Genomic DNA, 23,281 nt, shown 5'->3' with positions numbered 1-23,281 from the left:
GGACGGTGGCAATGTCCTCTGCCCTGTCAGGTCATTGAGGGTTTACGTCACACGCTCCGCCGCCTTCAGGCGTTCTGAGCAGCTATTTGTTTCTTTTGGAGGGCGCACTAAAGGTCTCGCCTCCTCGAAACAGACCCTGTCCAGGTGGATAGTGGACGCGATTGCAGTAGCTTACGCTTCCAAACACCTGCAGTGCCCGCTAGGTGTCAGAGCACACTCCACTAGAGGCATGGCCTCTTCGTGGGCTTGGGCCAGAGGGATTTCCATCCACGATATCTGTATGGCGGCAGGCTGGGCCTCCCCGTCTACGTTCGTGAGATTTTACAATCTGGAAGTTCCTGCCTTACAGGCGAAAGTGTTATCAGTTCAATAAGGCTGTTGGTTCTGCCCAGTGATTCTGCGCAGACATAGCTCACATACTGGTAGTAAGTTCGGTACGAGGCTTATGTAAATTTGAAGGAGACCGGCGGTGCCGTTCCCTCATTTACGAAAAGAGCTGTTGTGAGTTTGAAGGTGACCGGCGGTGCCGTTACCTCACTCATATGACAAGATATTGTGAATTTGAAGGCGACCGGCGTTGCCGTTCCCTCATTCAGAGACAAGGTGTGGTGAATTTGAAGGCGACCGGCAGGTGCCGTTCCCTCATTCATAAGACAGGGTGTTGTAACCACCCGTTGTAACCACCCGTCAGTTCGAACGAAGTGTCTGTATATGTGGTGGCCCGTTTTCCTTACCGGCCACCCTGCCCGAGCAGTGTTATGGTCCCCAGTTCCCTGGGATACATATGCTGTACGCAAGGCGCGCACGGCGTTGACAATGTGTTCCCGATGCGTAAGGAACTTACGCAATACGAGAGAACCTCTCGTAAGAGAACGATACTCGGTTACTTAACGTAACCTCGGTTCTCTCTAGAAGAGGGAACGAGTATTGCGTTCCTTGCCGTGCGCCCCGCGGGCTTTTACGCTTCAGAACTACGAAAACCGAATATGCAGCCCGTGAGTCCTGCTTATATACACGTGGCCACGCCCCACCTGTAGGCAAATGAAGCCAGGTGGGCGCGAAGCGCCCTCATTGGTCGCCACGTCACGCGGGCTCACCGATAGGCTGCTGCAGTTGCCAGCAGAGCAGCCAATAGCACGCTGGAATAGCCTGCTATGGTCTGCCAGGCTGCCGCACTGCGTTGACAATATTACAAAATTAAGGATAATTTGGGTTTTTTCAGAAATCTCGAAGAAAGAATACTTTCCCCGATGCGTAAGGAACTTACGCAATACTCGTTCCCTCTTCTAGAGAGAACCGAGGTTACGTTAAGTAACCGAGTATCGTTTCCTAGGTAAACATTGCACATGAACGCCCTCACATTTTGAAACTTGAATGCTATGAGCTCGTAATCACAACTTCAGAAATCGGAATTATCAAATTTCCGATAGCACGTGAAGGCAGCATAAGTAGTCGTCTTACTGCGCTAATACTGTCAAATACACACAAGGTTAACATAAACACAGTTGGTTATGTCTAAAGTGAAATAAAAATCGGCATGTGTGTGTGAACACGCTGTCCTTAAAGGGACAGTTCACATCTAAAATTATGTCATTATTTACTCACTCTAATATTGTTCCAAACCTGTATTCATTTCTCGATGACAGAATTTTCCTTTTTGAGTGAACTATCCCTTTAATGTTAATACAACAACAAAAGACAAAGAGAAAACCACTTGCTGCTCTTGACTGAAAGACTTTAATACAGTAGCTTTAATAAGAATCAATGTATATTTTATAGTTAAGTCTATGTAGTGTTTTATTTTTTCATACTTAAATGCTGCTGTACAGCTCTGAGCTGCCAGTGTAAATCTTTATATATATAGGCTATATATTAATTTTATATTATACTATACATTAGGAATGTGTACAAGGGTTTTTTTTTTAAAAGTAAAGTTTTAAGTTTAAGTAAGGTTTTTCAAGTCTTTTAAGTCAAATAAAGAAAGAGTATTGCAATAAAAAAAGTATTTTTTCTCCTTAACCTCTTGCTGTTCCTGGGGTGGTAAAACACATTCTTTCGAAGGCTTGATTGTGTTTGTGGGGCGCACTGTATTCATAATGTGTTCATGCTTCATTTTTAAAAAATTGCATAATTTTTCATACATTTGACCTTTATTCTACACTACTCTGTCCCTCCTTGTAAAAATAGTCTGATGGTTTCCGGGTTGTATGAAGCCAGTCCCTCAAAAATACGCAATGGGCTCAGATTGGTTAGCTGGCCCAGTGTGTTGTGATTCGCTAACCGCCTAGTGCACGTTTGTCGGAAACATCACGCCCCTTACCTTTACCGGTAGACTGTGCATTGGGTAGTGTTAGAAACAATGGCGTCAATAAAACCATACCAATTTGAGCCTGAATCAGACCCAGACAATTTTAGAACCTGCAGTTTTTAGAATTTGCAGAACCTGTTCAGTCCTCAAGAGTAAAGACTGCGGATCTATAGTGATCGCTACTGAATGGCACTGTTACTTTTGTATTTTTAGAACGATTATAGCCAAATATCGCAAGAACTATTAACCCAAAACAAACACTAAACATTGTCTTTACTAGTAGCCAAATCAAACACAGAACCATGTTTAGCATGCCTGTAGATAAACATTACATAAAAGCTCTAATCAAAGAATAATTTACACTAATGCCAAGTTCGCTGTTGAGATTTAAAAAAAAGTTTGTAACGTTAGGTGTTTGTCGGATAACGTTAAGTATGAATGAGCATTTAACAAACTGGTTTGCAGAGCCAAACAGTGTTGTCAGTTGTTTACTATCTTGCTACAACGTACAATTAACAATACGAACTATTACAGGAAAACACATCGACGAAAAATAAATCATACTTACAGGTTGTGGCCACAGCTTCTGTTTTTAAATCCATCTTTCAGGACAAGCCGTTGTGCTAATCCGTTATTGAACTTGCGAAGATTGTGGAAGCTTTCCTCCATGAAACGTGCAGCGGGCCGCGCGAGCCCGTCGTGCATCCACACTGGCAGTGTTTGTCTCGCGCAGCTGAACCGCGGCTTGTTTATTGCAAATACAGACGAATATTGTCCATTATGTCACATTTTCCGGTCTTCTCCTCCGACCCCTGTCTGTCTCGTGCTTTGATTTATGATGGGCAGCATATATCTGCTGCAAATGTGACCGTGTTCCCCTCTCTCTCATACACACATGCATATAATATGTTGTATGTTAAACGCACTGCAACGCACCCCCGTCCCTAGGAAGGCTGAACAAAGTGGACCTGCAATCCGGATGAAAATAACAGCGTTTCGTTGTCATTGCGGCAACAACACTCCAGCCTACTAACTATCTATACCACAACAATGCTTCCCCGCGGCGATACAAAATGGCCTTGCCCCCCCTTATTTAATATTCTCGGAGGAGGGGTTTATGTAAATATTGGGGCTGGTGATGTCAGAGACCCTGGAGGAATGTCAAGTAGTCCCTAGTGGCCGTTTGCTGTAGTCCTTAGAAACTGATTTCTTTAAAAGCAAATATCTCCCTTTGCTTTAAACTTTGAATGTTGTAACTTTGCAGATGTTGTTTATGCTCAAACAGCAACATTACACACTAGCTAAAGTTAGAAAAGTGAAATCGTGGTTTGCCACCCCTTTAAGAATAGAATAGCAAAAAAACTGATGTGACAAGCCATCAGAACCGAACCGAAAACCGTGGTTAAAAACCGAGGTATATATTGAACCGTGGACTAACTGTATTGTTGCATTGTCTGAAGCTATATATATATATATATATATATAAATAAAGGATTCTGAGATGGTTGACAAATAGCCTCACAGTACAAAAACACACAGCAAGCACTTTATGTAAAACCTTAACCCCTGGTGTCATAGACAAGGCTTAATCCTAGTCCCAAACTAAAATGCATGTTTGAGCTGTTTTAACTGAAAGCATATCTTAAAATATGTCAGTGCCTTTGTTTTGTCTCAAGATGCATATCACATCAGTAATGTTTTTTTCTTTTCTAATGCACGTTCATAAAAGCTACTTAAATGTCATACTTGAACTAAGGCCTAATCCTGGCTTAAAGGGATAGTTCACCCAAAAATGAAAATTCTGTCATTAATTAATTACTCACCCTCATGTCGTTCCCAACCCGTAAGACCTTGGTTCATTTTCGGAACACAGATATTTTTGATGAAATCCGAGAGCTCTCTGACCCCTCCGTAGACAGCAATTTAATTAACAGAAAGGCAGTAAAAACATCTTTAAAATAGTCCATATGACTCCAGTGGTTCAACCTTAATCTTATGAAGCGACGAGAATACATTTTGTGTGCAAAGAACTAACAAAAATAACGACTTTAATCAATTATTTCTTCACTTCTGTGTCAGTCTCCTATGCAGTTTACGTTGGTCAGCTCCTGCGTCAGCACCACACGCATAGTGGTACTCATGTGAACAGCATCGGCCAATGGTAAGCCGCTGTTTTGCCGTAGCTCTGACATAACTCAGAAGCGCTGTACTGTATTTACAAAGTCAACAGCGTAGGAGACTGACACAGACGTGAAGAAATTGTTGAATAAAGTTATTTTATTTGCACACAAAAAGCATTCTCAACGCTTCCAAATTAAGGTTGAACCACTGAAGTCACATGGACTATTTTAACAATGTTTTTACTACCTTTCTGGACTTTGAAAGTGTTAATTAAATAGCTGTCTATGGGGGGGTCAGAGAGCTCTCAGATTTCATCAAAAATATCTTCATTTGTGTTCCGAAGATGAACGAAGGTCTTATGGGTTGGGAACGACATGAGGGTGAGTAATTAATAAGACAAAATTTACATTTTTAAGTGAACTAACCCTTTAAATCTAAGCCCTGTCTGTGAAACCAGGCCTAAGAGTAAAAAGAAGTTAAAACTATCACAGAACTGTGCATAAATACTGCATAAAACATTTCCTTAATCAGTATTTTGTCTCGTTTTCCAGTAAAAATATACCACCCATTATCTGTCATAGAGAGAAAAAAATTGCCTTGAATTAGCTCTATTAACTTGCATGTGCAGCATGTATACTGGAACTGAAATTTTTGTAGCCTAATGATTTAGCAGCTATTATGTAAAAAAAAAAAAAAAAAAAAAAAAAAAAACAATCATTATATCAAAAATGGAAGAATGCATAAAATTATACTTTTGGAGGCCATGAAAAACTGCCACTGTCTGAAGCTCTTAGGTAAAAAAGAACATGATGATTCAGTTCCATGTCAGTTCTAACTAAGACAGTTCAATCCAATCCAACTGACCTCCCTCTTACACTGAGCACAGATCAAAGATCTTCTAATGATTTCATAACGGCTTCATGCCTACCCAGAATTTCAGCGTTCCTCCTTTAGCTCAAAGGGGAGAGGTAAAGAAGTTTTCCATGGAAGTCCTCAGCTAGCATGGAGAAACACTGTCAAGCTGAGTGCTCTGACGCAGACAATCACATCTGTCATGGAACGCTCTCTGGCAGTGTAATCTAATTTGAGTGTGTTGCTTCCTTCCCTCAAGCCAAGGATATACATGTCCAACCAAAATGTCAAACACTAGCAGAGGAGCCAGCACACCCAGAGGCTCAAGGCCAATCCGCACATAATGAGGCTAGAGGACCCTATCAGGGGTGTCAGCACTAGCCTAACCTATGGTTATGGTTACACTTTCCTCATTATTAATGCTAAAAAAAATTGTGTGAACAAGAGTCAGTTCAGTCAAAGAGACAGGACAGAATCAAATAAGGTGCCTGGAGGTCAGGGAATTTTGAGACACAGGATGATTCCTACAACGGATGATTTCACAGAAACATTTGACAGATTGAGAAAGGTTTACTACTACTGCAAAACAAAGACCTTAAGCGAAATTTGAGAGGAAGAGACAACATTTTTAAATGCATGAGCTCCACATGTATACGTTATCAAGGCCTTAATAAATCAGGCTTTGGTTCTTTAATGTTGAGGGCACCAATAAATGCCACCATTTAGTGGCTCTCTAAAACAGCTCCTTTCTTAATATAACCTGAGAATCTTTTCAACATGATGTGCATTTCAGGCGTATTTCAGGGCCGGTGTAATGCAGCAGGCGATTAAAGAGATCATCTTTATTTTACAACCCATTGTCTCGATCACAGATGTTGTTTGTGGGGTATGAGCCAAATGAAAAAGTAGCAGTGGAAGATGAAAAAAAGATGACAATGATGATGAAAATGGCTCTTTATCGATTTCCACCTACCTTGGTGAGATATCACATCCTTGCTGCATAAAGGCTCCCAACGAAAACCACAGGCTGTTGAAGATCCCAAACTCATTGTTGTGTTCAGGTTGCTTCTCCTGCTTCTCCTCTCGCTGATTCTGATTTTGACCGTGCTGATTTGGTGACTGGTTGGTGTCTGGTGACGGTGGTTGGTTCTGGTTTTGCTGCTCCATTCCATCCTCTTCGTCATCTGCGTGCCACTCGTACGGACTGAAGCGACTCACCAAGAATAGCACAACACTCACACCAATGTAGGCAAACACAATACACATCCAGATCTCGTACGCCAGTGGGTCCAGGAAGGAGAAGACACCTGGCTTGGACTTGGTGGGCTTCTTGATCATGATGGATATACCTAAGCTCATGAAGGGCTTGGAGAAATCGATGACCTCCTCTCTGACCAAAGTGATGGTAAGGGGGGCGACAGCTACGTCTGCTTTCTACAAGACAATATGATTACATCTTTAAGCATGGATTGAGTGCCCATTGTAAATTTGACACATTCAAGCATAACATTCATGTTTTCAACAGCTTCTCAGGAAGTGATGAAATCAAACATACAGAATATGTTTCACAAAGCTTTGAGATCCAGTTTGCATAAAACAAGGCTGTTCCTCTGTAGGTTTTCAGAAAACACTAGAATTACAAATCAAGCGCAAACCAACAAAAAGCTTTATCCACCATTTTAGAAGCAGCAGAACATATAAATAACTTCAAGTATTATGAATTACTACAGAGTCAGTTCTACTCAATGCTGCCTCCTCAAGAGAATCCCTCATATACTATTGCTCTCGACTCTTCATAATAATGCCATATTTTCTTCAAGCAGAAGAAAAATCTAACGAACGCCGCTTGACAACACTGAGCTGGAGTGTTCGCATTTAGCCCAATGAAGACAGACTACATCTGACACTACTTAGCATTCCAAAGCCACTAATGCTGCAGCCTCAGGGTAAAAATGCACTGAATAAGAAACTGAGCGCCTACAAAAGCGAACCTCACATGCACCTACGTTTTGCTATTTTAAATTATATCTTCCTAATTTGCCTTTGTTAGCAGTTATAGGACTCTTTGTTATGTTGCAAAATTGCCAGAAAGTCAGATACTGCACTAACATGCTCTGACAGTAGGGAAAAACTACTTCATAAGTGATGAGAGACAAAAAAAAAAAAACTTTGTTCAACCTGAGGCATTGAGGTTCGGACACACCATGTGCTGTTCTCTGTTCAGCGGTACTCTTTGCCAGCTTTGCTACTTATTTCGGAAAAGATTTCTGTCACTGTTACAAATCTTACCTCCAAGGAATCGAGGAAATTAAGCTTTAAGCTAAAGTAACTCTCAATGCATGCTAGAGACAAACAAATGTAATATATGTCATGTCTGTCACATAAAATAAATAAAACACAGTAAAAAAAATTTACTTGAAAGGTACATAAATAAATGTCTATTAAATAAATGTCTGCAAAATAAGATCAAATTAAACTACATTTGAAAGGTTATAAAATAAAAATAAATCTTGAACGATATAATAACTATCAGATATAATAGCTACTTACGCCATACACTAATTCTCCAACCATCCCATTCCACATCATTGTCTCTGCGTCTCTGGCTCCATACTTTCCGTCCCCCACAATTTCTAGCCTGTAAGAATAGCCCACGTGCTTGGCGATCTCTGCAGCCAGCTCCACGCAGTAACCCTCATATTTGTCATTCCCCACTAGCTGCTCATGGTTCTTCTTCAGCATCACATATGGAGATTCCTAAGGATGAAGAACATAACTAATAAAAAAGTTAATACTGCATTTCCCTTTTCATGAGGTAGCATGGGCCAGACCAGTCTAGTTGTTTGGTTACTGCATGATTCAGAGTAGTTGAAGGCTTGAAAGGAAATCTTGCATCAGCTACATCAAATGTTATCTGCATTTCCAGCATATTTGTTGGCTTCTAAATTATTGAAGAGTTGCATTTTAACTCAATCACATAGAATGCACAGATCAACAAAAAAAAAAACAACCAAAAACAATATATTATGTACATATATATGCATACAAGTACATATATAAAATGTGTGTATGAGCTGTACATGCATGTGTTGGCATTAATATAAACTTTGAACAACATGGGTATAGTATTACGGTCTTGTAGTATACTATAAAAAAAAAAAATCAATACTGCAGCTGCCAAACCAAAGTCAAAGAAGAATCCTTAAGGGAATGACGGTATTTCTTTTTGGAGTTCAAATTAAATAAGATTAATAGCCACTCAAAACTCTGAGTTAAACCTCAAACTGTGCCCGTAATGAGCAGAGCAGTAAATCCAGCATGGTTCAAAAGATTCACACTACCTCTCACCTTTCTGAGAGGATGGTGATTCACCCCAGAGGGAGAGAACAAACTCTTCTGAATTAGGGATCATGTGGTGACAATTATTGTATTATTTGCATCATTTTTTGGCATAAAACAAGTGATAACCTACCAGGAGCACAAAAATTTCACAATGTACACTGTGACAGTAATATTGTACAGGCTTTTTTTATGTCTTTGTTGCTCTAACGAGTAATGTAAAATAAGGAGCAAATGGACCTGAAGGAGAGCAGCCCAGAACCTATTTTCAATATAACTGAAACAAACAAAACTGAAGGTTTTTATAGTTAACTGAAACTAAAACTAAAAACATAAACATAATTTTTGTTGTAAAATATAAAAACGTATTTTATTACAGCTAGATTCCAAGGCAGCGTTTCTCATTTTCATTTAGCTTAATTTGATTAACTAAAATGAATAAAAACTATAAACTGTGGACATAAAAAAAGCACTAAGACTTTATATCTCTAACTATATTTCACAACTTTGACTTAAATAACTCACAATTACCCTTTATATTTTTCCTTTGTGCATTTTATATGTAAGCTTATTTCTTCAGAGCCATTTGTAGATCAAATTAATTGGCAACCATTCATAGCCTGACAGCCATATAGGCTCAACCAATGAAATGAATATGGGTTGAGAATATCTGCTTGGATGACCAAACCAATCCTGTTCGCAATTCTGTTTAGTGAGAACAATGGTGAAAAAATTGCACACTTCAGCTTAATGTCACTCACCTTAGGATCATTTTCTGCATACAAACACAAATCGAAAACATGCACACCATTTCATCTTGATGACAGTGATGACTTGTAATCCACACTCATGTGACACATTGCCAGATCAGAAGAACAGAAAAAGTAAGAAATCTGAAGAGACATGGCCCTATCTTCTGAGTTACACTTCAAAAGAAAAATGAATAAAAAAAGAATACCTAACTGTTACTCTACTATCTTTTCATAACAACTCTATTTGTATTGAAACTCACCAGGATGGTGGTGACTACATAGGTCCTGTTTTGCAGTCCGGACGTCTCATTGAGTACGCTGCTGTAAGTAGCTGTGTTCACGTATTTCTCACGTTGGTTCCAGTAGCCCACCTGCAGGCAGAAGGGAGGAATATCACAGCAGGGCACAGGAATTTCAGAGACACTATTTTTAGAATGTTAAATATTCATATTGACGGCTTAAGAGGAGCTGTAATCACTTGAAATGCATACACGGCTCTTTAAGCCTTCCTGTGACTAACACTTCATTCACTTTCACCACTGTCAGAGCTAAAGTTTCAGGTGCAACCTCAGGTTGATCATCACAAATCAAATGTATGCCAGGAGAATGTCAAGCACTGATGTGTTGTCAAATTTTAAGTGAGATGTCAGAATGTTCGATTATTAGGATGCGTTGGTTAGTGTGAACCCCAATTGTGCGCAAGCAAGGAAAAATAGATTCAACTTACTTTCTTGGGTCCACTTGGGCCAAATTCCATCACGCTGACAGTGAAGTTGGTCCGATGTCCTTTGTCATTAAACTGAACATGTCCTGTAAGTCCTTCAAACTGCACCTACAGAGAGAATCACACATAATCAGATTGTTCATAATCTCATTTTAGCACACACAAACTTCAATAGGTGTGAAATCAGATTTACATGTTTGTAAAGGAAGCCAAATGACAGTTATGTTATGCTGCGTGATTAATCAAAATAAAACCGAAATCGCAATGGCTGTGATTTAACTAAATAAATATATGCACAGTGTGTTTCAGAGTGAAGTGCAGCACCGTGTTCATTTATCACAGTAAATGCTGCTCCACACAAACTCATCTTTGCATGTGCTCAGAGTTTGGGTTGCTTATAACATGTATTTGGGAATGCAACATGCACCATCTTCCCAAACTTATAATGAGCAGTGATTATAAAATGCCTGCTGTCAAAAAAAGAGAAGCTGTAAGGGTTTCCTGCACCAAAATAAAAGCTTGATGATTTAACTTAAATTAATTCAGCCATAAATATTAGTATTGCAATTTTTAAATTAAATTATTACTATTATATTTGAATTCCTAGATACTAATTTTTTTTTTTTTTGCAGTGAAATATAGCAATAGTAATATTTCTTATTTTAATATTTTTGTTTAGTAATAATAAAATAGTAATAATAAAAATAATAATAATTGCTATTTTTATTTTATAGTTATAATGACAAATATAAGTCACAAGAACAGCAAAAAGGCCAATTCTGAGGTTTGCAGTTCCCCTAACCAAGTACCAGCTCTGGCATGAGAAGTAGCATACTTTTGGTGTAAAAAAAGGGGCTGGTTACCTGCTGTAAAGCCCTCTGAATGTCGATGCCCTGGCCCCAGGGCGCAGGAGGGTTAGCCAGACACTCTCCTGCATTCCCTCTCCGAGAGATATCAATGCGCTGCTTTCTAAGGTTCTGGAAAGCAGTGGCCATGACAGTCACCCCGTCATACGTGAGTGCTCCAGTGTACTGAGACGTTCCACAGACATGGTTTCAAATGAAAATTTAGGGGAAAAAGATAAAAGGAATTTAATCACAGCATTTGGATTTCACAGTGAGTATCTTGCCCTGCTAAAAAAAGACCAGCATATGCTGGTATGTTTGTTTAGTATAAGTAGCAACATTTTCTTGAACAATCATCTTGCTTTGATCAAATCTCTAAAATGCATAAACCAGGCTGGATCAAAATGGAAATTCAAGGTCTTTTCAGCAGGATACTCTTTTTCCAGCTTTTAAAGTCCATCATGAGAACATTTAAAATCATATTTTTAAGACCTTGCTTTACCTTGAGCCTCCTTTTGGGACTTTTCAAGTCTTTACTGTCAAACTCCAGCCAGTCCTGTATTGTCCTGCTGACAGTAGGATCTGTGTAGTTCATGAGTTGGAAGCCTGTCACATTGGCACCTCCCTTCCTGAATTCTGTGAGATTAAGATCCAGAAATCCCTGAAGGCAAACACATCAAAATCTCCATTTATTCATTATTTGACATCCATTTATTCACGTATATCATCTATACTTCTTTGATACACAGACCACTGTGTAACATAGAAAGTTTCAGAACTTTGTGTACTCTAATGAAAAAAGAATAAGAAAATGCTATTATTTTATTCTCAGAATTGTGTTAAGAAATGGTTTCAAGGTATTACGACTATTGTAAAGTGAGTTAGAATCTATTGCACCAATAAGTAAGATTTAACAGAAAATTGTATTCAGTTCTGTGTCAAATAGAGCTACAAAACCCAATATGAACCCATAATTAAAGTCAGAACACTTTTTAGACATAATTACATCCTCTTAGACTAAATCTTAGAAAAATACCCATGGGCTTTATAGCACAGTTATGGTTAGTTATCAGTATAATATGACATGGTTACAAGAGAGTCAGCGTTAGAGCTAATGATACAGTCAGTGACTGACATGCATAGACGTACATAGATATGCATGCAGGATAAATATCATATTGTCTGTGTGATAACAGCTAATTGTATCTGTGTTTGTGTGTATGTTTGCTCATTTGGGTGACCCATGCAGCGATGAACCCCAGGGGACTGTATAATGCGAAGTGTTGCATCCTTGCTGCTCTCATCATAATTGGTTATGGGATGATATCTTTTTTTCTTCATTGCTGAATTATGCACTTGGCAAATGAGTGTTGCAGTTTGGAGGATTTTTTTTCTTCCCTACACAGAACCCAATTATACATTTACAATGCTTCCTGTGAAGTCACAGTTCATGAGTGCTTTATTACAGTTTCTTCAGTCGGCCAGTTATGTTTTCTGAGCAACTATTTTTGTTTTACTTCAATGAACAATCCATTGGCAGACCTAAAATATTTAAACCACCCTGAAAAAACTAAAACAGAAACTAGATATTAATAAAAAAGAAAATATCTAAACTACCATAATCGTGAGAGGCATATGATATATCTGTATAGCCATAGAGTAAAAAAATCTAAACGTAACAAAGAATTCTAAAATAAAATAACAAAAAAAGATTAAATTTTACATATTAAAAATCACAATGAGCTAAATTTACAATGCTTCCTGTGAATTCACAGTTCACCAAATAAAAAATTAAATAAATATAATATAGAAGCAGCCGTGTAATGTAAAACACCACTATTCATTTGTCTGAGCGCCCCCTTGCGATTCCAGTCAATTTGCAAGTGGTTAACCGACAACATATCTTAAGTAGCCTCAAGGCTCATAGTTCATTTATGCAGCCATAGAGAGCTGTAAGATACAGGATGCTTCACTTACCAGGTTTGCTAGTATGTAGTGGTAGTTCTTCATGTTCTTTTTTTGCGCTGCAATCTGAAAGACAAATGCAACATACATGAGAAAGCGCACCTCTCTCTCACGTCAGCTAATGGCAGGCCTCTTTCATTCAGCGCCAATTAAAGTATAATTTTTAGCCTGGCTCTCTAAATAGCAATGAATAGGTCCCATCATTCAGGAATTAATTGCACACCCTCCCAAGCTCACTGAGTGTGGAATATCTGTGATCAGAAGGGGCAGTCGGAACTACACAAGATGGAAGGGAGAAAAGAAAGATTTGGCATCTGTCACCATAGGAAGTCCAATTATAGGACTTAATGACTATGTGCATGAAGACCGCAGGAACACCTGTGAACAGCAGCGGCGCCTCTGGAAGCAAACCGTCAGGGTTAATTGTATCGGATGCTGATTTTCTGATCATTTAGTTTGGCAGTGGTTTCTTCGAGATCTTGTCAGTCTGGATTAGGCTTTCTGCGATAGTCAGTGTTGCCAGTGTTAAGCCGGTGTTCAGCCGCAACACCAGTTACATCACTTGCCCACCGCGGCACTGCCTCCACCGTCGTTTTGATTTCTTATAGTAATAAAATAATTTGGTTCAGTAAGAGAGCAGACACTACAATTAAAAACCGAACATGTCTACTTAATATAGCATGAGCCGAACGAGAGTCGCAGCACAAACTAGCAGCAGGAGTCAGATTTTATTTATCACAAGGAAGAGGCACTGGAAGATTCTGTTTCAAAGCGAAATGTAAAAGCACCTGTTTAAGTGAGTTTGTCATTGTACTGTTTTGTTGTTGTGTTTGTGCATGGCCGCACTGTCATTCATTCACGGCCACACAGTGCACACGCATTTACGTCCGCACTGTCATTCATTGTGTGTGTCCACTGGCCCGTTTTCAGTTCATTCCTATGGAAGCTCAACTTCCATAGGAATTCATTGAAAGCACTCTGTCTGCTCCGCACCGTTATGAATGCCTGACCAGCCGTGCGTATTTTACTTCGGTTTAGAATAAGCTATTTAAAAGCCCCCATCGGTGATACCGGTATTACCGGTGTTGTCTTATGTTAATTAACCGGTGGGAAATGTTCCTCACCGTCACATTCCTAGTCTGGATGGTAAACACTAGTGAGGAGAGTAATTGCCTTGGTGTGCCTGAAGGAGGAGTTTATTGTTTCTCAAATAATTTTCTTGCCATTCTGGGAAAGACATGACAAAACTTTAAAGTGTACAGAAATATCATCTGCTAAGAAGACATGTAATCTTCCATAATGAACTCAACATAAAATGTCAGACTGTCTAAAAAAGTTAATGTCCCGGAGTAACTTATTTAGCCAATTAAGTCCAGAGAATACACTGTGCATTATGAAAAATAACTGGGCTTTTGACAATACTTGGAATCCCTCCAGAAACTTCCTAAGAAATGAAATGGGAATAGGGCGGATGTAAAAAATTATTAACAGAGATATAAAATGTAAAACAGTAGATTGTTGTAAGGAAGCCTCTTTATGTGTGTGTTAAGGCTGTAGTTTTTTTTTTATGTAAAAAAAAAAACATTCAACTTATGAAAAAAGCATAACTGACACAACGTATGACAAGGACGTCTGCTTTAGAAACCCTCTGGAGCCGTGTGGAGTACGTTTATGATGGATGGATGCACTTTTTTGAGCTTCAAACTTGTGAGCCCCATTCACTGATTTATAAAGCTTGGAAACATCAGGATATTTATTAATATAGCTCTGATTGTGTTCATCAGAAAGAAGAATGTCATATACTAGGATGGATTGAGGGTGAGTAAATTATGGGGTAATTTTCATTTTAAAGTTAACTAATCCTTTAAGTCCAAATCAACAACATAAATGTATCCACTAACTAGTGATGGGACAATTGATACCGGTGCTCTGATGCTCCGACGCAGTTTTCAAAGGATTATTGTCTCACACACTGTACCGATGCTTGAACTGAAATGACAATACCGCGTGATTGATGACGTTTGAAGTTTCGACATCATGCAGTATCAGAAGGTCGGAACAGCTGGTTTGAAAAAAATTGGCGCTTCGCAACCCCACCTGATGCTAAATGCATTTAATCATGTTTTATGGCTGGAGACCCCGAACAGAACATAAGGGTTAAACAGCTCACCCAAAATATTTTTTCAACTACTCACATCAATTATTAAGTATGATCACATACTTGTATATTTTATATTATTGATCAATATGTGAATCCGTTGACCAGGTTACAGATGACACAAGTTGTAGTCTCATTGGCACAAATTAATTTCGATGAGAAGAGATTAGATCAGACCGATTCCACTCTAGTATGTCAAGGGCTTCTGAAACTTTGTTTGGTCACGTGCTTTTTCAAATCGTACATCCTCTGCACAGCGATGAGTGTAGATACGGTGGAGAAAACAAGTCTGACCACCAGATGGCGCTAATGCGCATTGTGTTAAAAGTTTTGAGTAATGAATCCTTTTTCGGCACAATTTGATGAAAGCCTCAAACACTTCAGAAAGTCTTGGCTTCCCATCACTACCACTAACCATGAGAAATGTCCAGATGCACTCTAAAAGTTTGTAAATTCCTCCTGTGTTTCTCCATCAGTGTCCGACTCCGTTTGGAACGTTAAGGCTTAACACCGCAACTGACAATTGCGCGAGAACCTCCAGTTTTGTTGTTGACCTAAGCACGAGCTGTAAAGGCTCTGTCCTCTTCTGGAAAGGAGGCTGGGAGCAGCAGCTCATTTGCATTTAAAAGGACACACAAAAAAATTTTTTGCTCACGCCCAAATAGGGCAAATTTGACAAGCAATAATAAATGTTTTTAAATGTTATTATTTAAAACAAAATAATAATTTTTTTAAGCTGAAACTTCACAGACACACAGACACTTGTATTACATTTTGTGAAAGGGGGCATAATAAGTCCCCTTTAAAGGGTAACTAAACCCTGCAAGACTGGGGCTTTATTAGTGCTGTTCATTGATTCAAGTAAATGTTTTGACATTTAGGTATAAAGTGTTTTAATTCTATAATATATGTTGTAAAACGGTCAAAGTGCTGCCCTCTTAAGGTTGAACGGTGGCTACTGCAGTTGAATTTTCCTATTGGACGTTGTAGGTCATCGTGACGTAGGATGGTTCTTCTGAAAGGTTTTCCCCAATCACATGATGAGAACGGCTTCACTCCTGTATGAACTCTCATGTTACATGAAGTGGAAACATTATGAATGAAACTTACTTGACACTTGCTTTAACTTTGTAATGAAGAAAATGTGGTTAAATAATGCAGTTGTCAGTACACGTCAGGCTTTTCTTGCGATATTATTGCCGCCCGTTATGTGTACAGATCATTTACATACATGAGACGTGCTTTCAAACCCTGACACGCAAGTGGTTGCCGTGGTAACGAACAATACTGTAACGTGCTGGCGTATATAGTCTAACTTTTATTTGAGGAAATCTGTTTATAATAGGCTATAAGGTTTGAACTTATTGGTCCTGCGCTGCTTATTGATTCAGTTAATTTGAATGAAAATACATCGTATGTATCTGATCTATTTTTAGTGGCATTCAGTATAAGGATTTGACTGTTCATAGATTAGGTCAGGTGACTCATTCTCTCTTGCGATGCTGCTTCACTAGCATCATCGGCATCGGGAGTTAATGCAGTTTGAGCCAGCGGCTCGCATTGATAAGGCTCCGGGTCTGTGTCTACAGACAATTCACCCTCCTCCACTTCATGTGAAGGTGGGGGAGAATTACCGCTCTGTAGCAAAGCTACTGCCGTCACTCCAGTCATTCTCCATCTTTGCGACTCGCGTGTCAGACAGCTGTCAATCAGTCCGTCACTACAGGTCTCAGGTGCACGCCCTCCGCTCAGTCCCGCCTTCGGTTCATCGCTTCTGTCTCTGCTGGGCTCTGCCCACTTTTCCAGCATTTTTCAAATATTGCCAGTGGGTGGAGTTAAGCGCTGAGCTGGGCTGAGCAACAGTTGTGCTGCTTTTTTCTGAACAATTCATGACAATGAAGTAAGGAATAATTGACGACGGGCCGTTCAATTATTAGAATGATAATGCACACCCGAGGTGGTGATGCGGTCACGACGCGAAGCGGAGTTACACCTCGGGTGTGCATTATCATTCTAATAATTGAACGGCCCGGAGTCAATTATTCCGCTTATACTACGGTTACCACACCTCAAGACATCGATCCGATTATATATTTAAAGGGATTCGTCCGGTTTTTGTACTTAAATCGCTATTGTGAGTAGGACTATTTCTTCCGCGTCTCATCCAACAGCTCTTTTGCTAGTTCCGAAACGTCATTTTAAAGCTGTTAACGAAGGCTTGAGCCGTTGATAGCATTCTACTGCAGTTATTAATAAAGTTATTAGAGAGAGCGAGAGAGAGAGAGAGAGAGAGAGAGAGAGAGAGAGAGAGAGAGAGAGAGAGAGAGAGAGAGTGCTTGTGTGAATTAGGCTACCTCTGTGCGTCTCTAAACAGCGCTGTTATTACCTCGCTAGTGAAAAAATGTCACGTGTAGCCTTTAAGTTGCTCCACTATATGGGCTAACTGATCAAATCGTCAGGGCAGCGCTGACAACACCTTTTTGTGCAAACTGTAGTGCGTGTGCGAGCATGTGTGATTTCAGTAATGAGACAGAAAAGCTTGCCTTTGATGTCCGCTTCCGTTTGTTGGTTTTCATCTGGACTGTCTAATACTGCTGCCGCCCAGTTGTTGAACGTTTTATATTCACTGTAAATATTAAGATTTACTTTAGGAAAATCGTCTGTCATATTGTTGTTTTTTAGTCCTGCAATTTCCGTTATTACAGTTAACTATGCGAAGTGATATGGAACTGTAATGCGGTCAAGAGAGCTGCCTGGAACTACGTTCGCTGTGCATCTCCCAGAAAATAATTGCACACCTCAGAACGTTCATCAGCCAATCAGATTCAAGCATTCAACGGCCCCGTAGTATAAGACTAGAGTAATGATGCTGAAAATTCAGCTTTGCCATCACAAGAAATAAATTACTTTAAATATATTCAAATAGAAAACAGTTATTTTAAATTGTAATATTTCTGTTTTTACTGTATTTTTATTTAAATAAATGGTGAGCATAAGAGACTTCTTTCATAAAATAAAATTTAAAAAAATTCCAAACTGGTTACAGGTACTGTAATTAATTACTAATGTAAACTATGTAAATTATAAACATATTATAATTAGATAATATGATTAAATAAATAAATTGAATAAAATAAATAATATTATTATTACGTTTTCTTTTTATTTCAATGCGTCTCATTTACTAAGCATGCGCACAAACGAGTTTGTGAGTGAAATCTGCGTACAAACGTTTTTCACCAAAAAAAACTATCTTACCACTCTTACGCTCTTGGTTGCCTTATAAACATATCAAGCTGAAATTTTAAACAGGGATATAGATATCTTAAATACATTTCATCATCTGTAATATCTGGATAAAAGGTGTTTATTGTATTTGCCTTTGTTTTGAGGATGCCACTCTTGACATTGCTCTGGGATCTTTCTGCGCACTCTCTCAGACGAGAATGTGTCTTTAGAGAGTGTCATGTTTTTCGGAGAGTGACAAAAGAAAAGGGTGTGCACAATGCCCTTATATGGACATGGTGTGGGTGTGTTTTATGTAAATTACTTACCACTGGAGCGCAGTAGAAGGTTTGTGTGCGTACGCACGTGTTGTAAAAGAAACATTTTGTGAGAAGTTCAATTGTGCATATAAATATGAATAGTGTACGCAATTATTAGTGAATGAGACCCAATTACTTTTCCAGGCTTGGAAATCATAACTGAATGACTTTTGGAATCCTAAACCTAAATCCTAAACTAATTTTTTTTTTAAACACATTTTTCAATCTATTTTACTGTATCCCACAGATTTTCCATCAAAATCAATGCAGAAAATGTGAAAATTCTGTCTGGGTCAACCACCTGGTTGTTGGTTTATTGTAAAATACATGCACTAGATACAAAAATGAAACACTTTCCTAATCATAGTTCATAAGAAATGTATGAAGCATTTACCAAGTTTAAGATGGAATTGAGTCTTTCCAGCTCACAGTCCAGAATGATCTTGTACTCCTTCTTATTTTCCAGGTCTTGGATGGTTTTCAAGAATGCCGCTTCCGTCAGGGTGTCAAAGTTTATGGATGTCACCTGCCAGGTCTTCTCGGCGGCAGTGTCCAAAATTTTCTGCAGCACCGTCAGACCTTCAAAAAAAAAAAAAAGAGAGACAAAATACCGATAAGACAACTCGTATGACTATAATTGAATATTTTTAACAGGCAGCTGCTTGCATGGATACACATTTGTTGCCAAACAATATGTTGAAGCATCTGTACCTCTTCAAAATATCATTATTTTAAGACAGGGATGCAGCTCTATGAATATCACTTTAGTGAGGTACTGTAACATTCTGGGAAGTAAAGTCTTGATTTGGAAAAAACCCACATGCTCTGTTGAGTCACGTACTCCTGAGGAGAAGCTCTGTCTCCACATTCAGCAGGGGGTCTCCGCTGTTCTGCTCCAGCTCTGATCAACATCTGCTTTTATATCACTTAGAATCTCCTACTTAGAATTATGGACAGCTAAACTGAACTTCAAATGTCCAATAGAACGTGTTTGAAGTTGTTTAGTCAGGACACATTTAGAAAAACCTTGAGTGAGCATAGTTAAATGAAGTACTTAGATAAACAACATTCATTTTATTCACTAAAGAGTGGTCTTCTATTACTTCTAGTCTGCTTACGCCTGATTCTCAGCACCACATCCTCTTGTATCCTCGGATGTTTTTCCTCTGGTGCTTATTATCTTTTCAAAGAAAACAAAACCTCACGTTTAGGAACTGCCTTTTGTAATCCGGTAGATCAAAAGCCAATACCACCAATTGTATGAATTGGATAGCTATGCTTTTCTTCGAGGAAATTAAACAATTTGATATTAATGGACATTACTCTGCTGAGAGTCAGCTTATGGGTGGCTTGCTGTGAATTTCATTAGAATCGAACAACCAGTTTTATTGGATGTCTCTCGCCATGCAGAGATGCAATGTACATGCACCATTTCAGATCATTTGACTTTTTCTTTCAAGCTGTTTATCAAGTTACTGCTGCCCTGCATGCCATGTGTGGCTTCTTGCATATAGAGAAACGTCTCGGTTACGTATGTAACCCTCGTTCCCTGAAGAAGGGAACGGAGACGTACGTCGGAACTGACCGACAAATTGGGATCTGTTTTCAGAGACCAACCTATTTCGAGTGATTTAAAACGAGCCAATGAACATTGGCATGCAATCACGCATTCCATGCAGCGCCCCGCGTCGCGGGTATAAATACGGAAGTGGACGTGCCGCATACCGTTTTCGGTAACACTTTATTTTGATGGTCCCTTTTGAACATTATGTTGACTATAAGTAAATTTGCAACTGCATGTCAACTAACTCTCATTAGATTATCAGTAGACTGTCTGCTTAATGTCTGCTAACTCTTTATTGTGATGGTCCTCCAACAGACATTCTACTGACTATAAGTAACTTTGCAAGTACATGTCAACTTATTCTAACCCTAACCCTACCAGTCTACTAATACTCTACTAACACTCTAATGAGAATTAGTAGACATGTAGGTGCAATGTTATTTATAGTAAACAGAATGTGTTAAAGGGACCATCAAAATAAAGTGAAACCCAGTTTTCAACTGAGGAGCCGAGATAGGTGGCTCGGGCCTTCAGCTGAAGCACAGCACCTGGCGATGGGACGTACGTCTCCATTCCCTTCTTCAGGGAACGAGGGTTACATACGTAACCGAGACGTTCCCATTCAGTCGGTCACGTTCGACGTAAGTCGGAACTGACCGACGAATTGGGATCCCTACCAACACGCCAGGATGCTGGCCCTTCCAGCGTCCTGCCTGAGCTCGCTGGACCACTCCTATGTTGGAGTGGGAGTCAGGGCTCCGGGCAGGGAAGGACAGTCACTGCTGTTCCTGCAAGACCCACTCAGTGTGACTATTGGATAACGCTGGGAAAGCGTGCCCGTCTCGGAAGATGGTACGCTGTGGAGCCACGTGCTTCAATGGAAGGAGAGATGGAATACGCATAAGGACTAACCTAACAGGGTAGTGCAACATATGGCAGTCTCTGGGGTGGACCCAGGGGGGTTCCAGGGGGGGAAGAACACGCCCAGAGACGACAGAGGGAGCTCTGTTGAGGGAAAGACACGGGGCTAGCCTAGTAGGGTAGCTGGTACCGTGGAGAATACACATATGGGGTAGCCGTCCAGGGACCAGACATGGAGATTCCAGAGGTCTGGACGCGCGTGCCATAGAGTGCCCCGCCCCTGAGAAAGCAGGTCCTTCCTCAGGGGGATCGGCCAGGGAGGGGCTGTCGCGAGGAGAGTGAGTTCTGGGAACCAGGTCCAGTTGGCCCAGTAGGGCACAACTAACAAGACCTGCTCCTCGCCCTCCCTGACCTTGCACAGTGTCTGTGCAAGAAGGCTCACTGGGGTTAACGCATATTTGCGTAGGTCCCGGGGCCAGCTGTGCACCAGTGCATCTGTGCCTAAGGTACCTCAGGTCAGGGAGTAGTACCACTGGCAATGGGTCGAGTCCGGAGAAGCGAACAGGTCTACCTGTGCAACTCCGAAGTGGTCCCATATCAGCTGGACGCTCCGGGGGTGGAGTCGCCATTCACGAGAGAGCTCGTCGGCTGTCTGGTTCAGCGCACCTGGGATGTGAATGGCACGAAGTGACCTCACAAACTTCTGACTCCACAGGAGGAGATGGCGGGCGAGCCGGAGCATGCAACGGGAGCGTAGACCACCCTGACGGTTGATGTACGCAACGGCCGCAGTGCTGTCCGAACGGACCAGTACGTGCTTGCCCCGAAGCGGCTTCTTGAACCGGGCCAGGGCAAGACGTAGCGCCAGTAACTCTAGGCAATTGATATGCCAAAGCAGTTGGGGCCCTGTCCACAGACCTGAAAATGCGTGCCCGTTGTACGTGGCCCCCAGCCCGTGGATGAGGCATCCGTGAAGACCACAGCATGCCTCGACACCTGTTCTAAGGACACTCCGGCCCGGAGAAACGAGGGGTCTGACCACGGACTGAAGGTTTGGCGACAGTAAGGAGTAACTAAGACCCGGTACTGACCGCTCTGCCACGCCCATCTCGGGACTCAGTCGTGCAACCAGCGTTGAAGCGGTCTCATATGAAGCAATCAGAGTGGCGTTACCGCGGCTCCAGATGCCATATGTCCTAGGAGCCTCTGAAAGAATTTCAGTGGGACCGCCGTCCTGCCTTTGAACGTATTCAAGCAGTTCAACACTGACCAGACGCGCTCTGGAGTTTTGAACGGGAGCTTGTGCAGGGCCCGATTCAGAATGAGCAGGTCCAAGATTGGTCTTAACCCACCCCGTTTCTTGGGTACAATGAAGTAGGGGCTGTAGAACCCGACCTCATATCGGCAGGAGGAACCGGCTCGATCGCGCCCTTCGCCAGCAGAACATCGATCTCGGACCGCAAGACATGGGCATCGCTGCTCCGCACGGAGGTGAAGAGGATGCCCTTGTACTTGGGAGGCCGGCGTGCGAATTGAATCGCATAGCCGAGTCTGATGGTACGGATAAGCCAGCGAGACGGCCTGGGGAGACCTAGCCAGGCCCCCAGAGACCGAACTAGCGGGACCAACAGCACCACAGACATACCCGGGGTGAGGCAGCGAGGTGGAGTATTCAGACCCGACTCGGGAGGCCCGGAGGCGGCCCGGAGTGTTGCCTGAATACTCCAGGCCGGGTAGAGAGTGGGTGATAAGGCCCGGGGGCGTCCTCGGTGCCCACTCTGCTGCCCCCTGGCGAGGGGTGAGAGGGGAGGAAAGGAGTGGCAAGGCCCGGGGGCGTCGCACACTGCCAACCTGTCCCTCTCGGAGCTCAGGGAGGGAGGAAACTGCTCTTTTTGAGAGAATGTGGGTACCACTGGACCCCGGAGGGCCAGCGGCAGGATGTTTATACCGGTACCAGTCTTGACATTCTCCCCCCTGTCCTCCTCCGGGGGAGGAGGGGTGCGGACACCACCTCCCCTGGAGCAGCTCCTCTTCTCCCTGGGCTCCCCGTGTCAGGGCCGCTTGCCCTTGCGCTTGCCTGCCGACTTAGCAGGCCCTGACACAGGTTGGGCGGCACCCTTATGACCGGCACCCTGCTTCCCCGATGGTGAAGGCTGCTGCTTGGGTTTAGCAGGGGCGGAGGCGGTCGCAGGGAGACGCCCTCGGCGACTGGGTGGAGGCAGCAGCGGGTCGCCGGGGCAGGATGTT

At 41.4% G+C, this 23,281-nt stretch overlaps 1 protein-coding gene across 2 annotated transcripts in view; it reads right to left on the bottom strand.

The window, feature by feature from the left end:
* gria1b (glutamate receptor, ionotropic, AMPA 1b) overlaps positions 1 to 23,281 on the bottom strand; it is a gene marked incomplete at its 5' end in the record, with an annotated part of 77,586 nt that overhangs the window by 29,210 nt on the left and 25,095 nt on the right. For both annotated transcript variants that reach the window (XM_079835057.1, XM_079835058.1), the window contains 8 exons: positions 6,255 to 6,715; positions 7,832 to 8,038; positions 9,633 to 9,743; positions 10,100 to 10,204; positions 10,960 to 11,127; positions 11,444 to 11,602; positions 12,919 to 12,972; positions 19,004 to 19,188. In XM_079835057.1, coding sequence (XP_079691183.1) covers positions 6,255 to 6,715; positions 7,832 to 8,038; positions 9,633 to 9,743; positions 10,100 to 10,204; positions 10,960 to 11,127; positions 11,444 to 11,602; positions 12,919 to 12,972; positions 19,004 to 19,188 — 1,450 coding nt within the window. The remainder of the gene's footprint in view (positions 1 to 6,254; positions 6,716 to 7,831; positions 8,039 to 9,632; positions 9,744 to 10,099; positions 10,205 to 10,959; positions 11,128 to 11,443; positions 11,603 to 12,918; positions 12,973 to 19,003; positions 19,189 to 23,281) is intronic.

The sequence above is a fragment of the Gobio gobio genome (assembly GCF_949357685.1).
Source record: "Gobio gobio genome assembly, chromosome: 14".
NCBI lineage: Eukaryota > Metazoa > Chordata > Actinopteri > Cypriniformes > Gobionidae > Gobio > Gobio gobio.
Note: the sequence above shows the minus strand (reverse complement) of the source record. Positions and strands in the feature narration are given on the sequence as shown.